The following is a 3,789-nucleotide window of genomic DNA, read 5'->3' as shown; positions in this document are numbered from 1 at the left end:
TAATAATAACAATAGAAATGGAGGGAAGATCCGTCGGAATTTTAAAAAGAAGGAGGAACAGGCTGGCACTCGACCAAAACGGAATACATAATTTCACAATTCTTACGGTGACTCCGGCGAAGAATACCAGACAAACAAGACCACCGACAGTAGTAGAGATAACGGAAGATGACTTCGTAAACGTGCCAAAAGAAGGAGCTGAACAAGTAAAGACAACAGTCAATTCAAACGCTTCACTGTTTATAAAAGAAACGATACCACAAAGAGAAGAGATCAACCCCTTTGACATCGCTGGAGACGAATACATTTTGTCGACGAACGTTAACTATTATCAAGAAATGGAAATCTCCATGAACAACGATCCAACGATAAATAAGGGCGCCCCGACGGCGTCAAAGCCGAACGTGACACTAACAAACAGCCCGGCTCAAGAGAAAGAAGAGATAACGAGCAAACAAAACGTAAAAGAAAACAACACAACGAATAAAGACAACGAAACAGACTTCGAGGAAGACCTATTAAGGATCTCACTCCCAATAGAAGAGCCGACGGAGAACACATCCGCCACGTTAAAACTGTACAATAGAAAGGAGGGAAACAAAATAGGAAATAACGGAGCGCAGGGAAAAATAAAACATGACAGGTCAGTTATAAAAAATTACTATCAATATGGTAACAGACAATGATTTATTCAACTCTCAAAATCCCATTGCCCAAATTACAAATAATATATACAGAGATAAAAATTAAAATACCCCAAAAAAAAACAAAAAGAACCGCCCTGGTCTCCTGACCGAAATAACATTAACAAACAAAAACAACGCCCAATGAAACCTGAAAACAAAAAGACAAAACACGATCATTAATATGAAAAAATTCTTCTCTATGTTTTAAAAAATACAGGAATCATAGGAAACACAACCATCGTAACGGAAGTATCACCAGCAACGGAACCATTATAATGTAAAGGACAACCTACAAACTAAGGAAAAACTGGAGAGGCACGATACGTACGACAAACAAGAAGAACAAAAACTGGACAAACGGAAAACGTAATCCACGACGAAAGAAGAACAAATCAACAAGACAACAACTACGAAAAGCAAAAATGTATATAAAAACAAATAAAATTTTACTATTAACATTAATCATGACCTAACTCTAAGAAAACATGTAAATATATACACACATAGATATAATGTGTAAATACAAACCTATTGATAATAATCTGAAGTCGACTAGAAGTGATCACTATCTCCCCAAAGAATAAACTCCTACCGTCGTTCTCACCAAATCAAAGACGCACAAAAATTCTTCTTTTTCCAAGTCAAAATAATCCACACACCGCAACCCCAATTGAACGGTCATCCATCTTCTGCAGACCTGAAAAAGAATAAAACTAAAAATGTAAACAGAAAGAAATTCGACATATACAGGAAATAATAGACAAAATCACTATACTCTACAGCAAACATATTTACACTTCAAACAACAACCAAGCGGATACCCCCAAATTCAGCTTACAAAATATATATATTTCAAAAATAGGGGGGAAAAAATTCACTCCGACCCACATCCCGAGCAATAAACAGACGCAATTCCTTTGAAAATCATAGACAACCGATACTCCCACACACCGTCCATAAAAACACAGTTAAAAAGAAATCAAACGAACGAAAAAGACAGCAAACGATCTACAAAAATACAAAAAGACGACCGACACATATCAACAAACAACCCCTCGAATAACAATGATATTGCAAATTAGTCACCTGAATCAGAATACATTTAAACCACCGACTCAACCAACCTAAAAAAACGAAAACCCGTAAAAACCTCGGTTAACCCATACACTGTTCAAGATAGGAAAATCAAATAATTTGCATACAACCGTTATAAAATTCACAGAAAACAAAGAACCAACAAATACACATCAATCTGACGTACATAGGTTAGGTCGAGAGAAACATAAACACGGGCCCAACACGGCACCGAAAAAGCATTACAAAAGGCACGCGGACTGAGAAACTTGACGCGCGAAATCCAAACGATAAAGAAAGGAAAAACGACCCCAGACACTCAAACAAACAGAAACGGCTAAACAATAGACGGAAGAAAAAGAACAAAACCAAAAACCAACACAACTAATGAAATTAACACTGACTAAAACAATACAAACGATAGAACGATAATAGAATAAAAACAAGACAAATTAGAATAAAATAACATTTAGACAACGGTTTTTATCCGCAATATATAGAACATAATAAATGAAACATACGAATGCACAACACACAAATATTAACAAACCATCAGAAATTATCACGAAACACCAACATACATATAGACAACAAATTAAACGCAAAACTACAAGTACAGAAACGTACGATCCCGAATGCAAATACACAAATACAGGTAACGAGACAAATAAATCCCCTAAAAATACAATAAAGGATCAGACAAGAAAAACGAAATAAAATATACCAAGATAAACTAACAAATTTTTTAAAAAAATATATTCACAAAAACCGCACAATCGCGATTAATGAAAATTGAAACTACTCCCCATGAATTAACTACAAAATAATGTTTATTCAACAATCTCGCCCGCAACATAAGAAACATATAAAAAGAAACACCCGATCATACAATGCACAAATATTAACAAATCGACTGAAATTGCTACGAAACAATAACGCAAATACAGAAAACACACGATAAACAAATACAAATATAAAAACACAGGTTCCCGAATACATATATACAATTTCAGTTACCGAAATAGACAAATTTACTAAAGACAATACAGAACCATACAAGAAGACGAAATTAAAAAATACACCAAGACAAACTAATAAACTTAAACCATATACAAAAATCGTATAAACACGACCAACGTAAAACCAAAAAATTTTCTCTCCCCACGAATTAAACAATAGATCAAGACCTTTTCAATGATCTTGCCCGCAATACAAGTAACACACTAAATAAAAACACCCGACCGTACAACGTACGAAAATTAACAAATTAACGGACACGGTTACGAAACATTAACATACATACAGATAACATATCACACACAAATACCAAAAACAGAATACATACACTCGAATATTTACACATGAACACAGCTACTGAAACGGAAAAATCAAACACAATATGAAAACTCTATAAGGAAAATAGAAACAAAAACGCACCAGAAACACGATCAAAACTATGCCTCGGAACAGCATCCGCCATGCAAACTATACAAAAATTACAGATAAATCGCAATACTCTATGACAAAAACATCCGCAATCCGTTGATTGAATAAACGGTACACAAACGAAGAGCCCATGTCGCCAAAAATAATCCTCTGCAGATCTAAAAAATCAGAAAATTAAAATAAGAAACTAAATAATAAAGAAAATTAGATATACTAAAAAACAACAAAATTACTACACACAAACAGCAAATATACTCACGTTGCATACAATAATGAAACAAACATCCCCAAGCCTGAATCACAAGAGGAACAATTAAGGAGAATACATCCTGATCCATGTCCCAAATAACAAAACGATATAAAAACTCCTCGGAAATCATGGATAACCCATACTCACACACACGTTTTAGAAGCACGAAAACCTAAAAACATAATCAAAAAAGAAATTAAACACACGAATAAAAGACAACAAACGACTTACCAGACAAAGAGATGTTCGAAACAGCCCCAGAAATCGACAAACGACCACTTAATCAACCCAGATTAATATCGAAATTACAAATTATCCACCTGGACTACCGCC

The 3,789-nt window shown here is 34.6% G+C and overlaps 2 protein-coding genes across 7 annotated transcripts; one reads left to right on the top strand and one right to left on the bottom strand.

Annotated features, from left to right (window-relative positions):
- Positions 1-8: 8 nt before the first annotated feature.
- LOC108630362 (uncharacterized) lies at positions 9-1,085 on the top strand. The gene is made up of 2 exons (XM_018033638.2): positions 9-643; positions 904-1,085. The coding sequence occupies exons 1-2, from the start codon at positions 18-20 to the stop codon at positions 965-967; spliced, it is 690 nt and encodes a 229-aa protein (XP_017889127.1). The 5' UTR covers positions 9-17; the 3' UTR covers positions 968-1,085.
- LOC113465036 (uncharacterized) lies at positions 669-3,783 on the bottom strand. 6 transcript variants are annotated; one of them, XR_003389878.1, is made up of 7 exons: positions 3,688-3,783; positions 3,466-3,628; positions 3,198-3,364; positions 1,773-1,810; positions 1,482-1,694; positions 1,215-1,383; positions 669-834 (listed from the first exon to the last, which is right to left on the bottom strand). XR_003389878.1 is itself a non-coding variant. In XM_026818300.1 (7 exons), the coding sequence occupies exons 3-6, from the start codon at positions 3,489-3,491 to the stop codon at positions 1,252-1,254; spliced, it is 363 nt and encodes a 120-aa protein (XP_026674101.1). In that variant the 5' UTR covers positions 3,492-3,499; positions 3,604-3,628; positions 3,688-3,783; the 3' UTR covers positions 669-834; positions 1,215-1,251. The 6 variants fall into 6 exon arrangements, 2 of the variants coding, with proteins under 2 accessions (XP_026674101.1, XP_026674103.1); XM_026818300.1 differs by lacking the exon at positions 1,482-1,694 and having other exon boundaries at positions 3,466-3,499; positions 3,604-3,628; XM_026818302.1 differs by lacking the exon at positions 1,482-1,694 and having other exon boundaries at positions 3,466-3,499.
- Between the last annotated feature and the right edge of the window lie 6 nt (positions 3,784-3,789).

The sequence above is a fragment of the Ceratina calcarata genome, unplaced genomic scaffold, assembly GCF_001652005.2.
Source record: "Ceratina calcarata isolate Rehan_Ccalc_2016 unplaced genomic scaffold, ASM165200v1 scaffold1415, whole genome shotgun sequence".
Lineage (NCBI taxonomy): Eukaryota > Metazoa > Arthropoda > Insecta > Hymenoptera > Apidae > Ceratina > Ceratina calcarata.
The sequence above is the reverse complement of the archived record's forward strand: the minus strand, read 5'-3'. Positions and strand labels throughout refer to the sequence as shown.

Coding starts and splice junctions, on each gene's coding strand:
- LOC108630362 (XM_018033638.2), top strand. CDS start 18: ATGGAGGGAAGATCCGTCGGAATTTTAAAAAGAAGGAGGAACAGGCTG. Junction 644..903: donor GGAAAAATAAAACATGACAG/GTCAGTTATAAA, acceptor TAAAAAATACAG/GAATCATAGGAAACACAACC.
- LOC113465036 (XM_026818300.1), bottom strand. CDS start 3,491: ATGTTTGTTTCATTATTGTATGCAAC. Junction 1,811..3,197: donor TAGTTTTGATCGTGTTTCTG/GTGCGTTTTTGT, acceptor TCGTTTTTTTAG/GTTGGTTGAGTCGGTGGTTT. Junction 1,384..1,772: donor TTAAATGTATTCTGATTCAG/GTGACTAATTTG, acceptor ATTCTTTTTCAG/GTCTGCAGAAGATGGATGAC.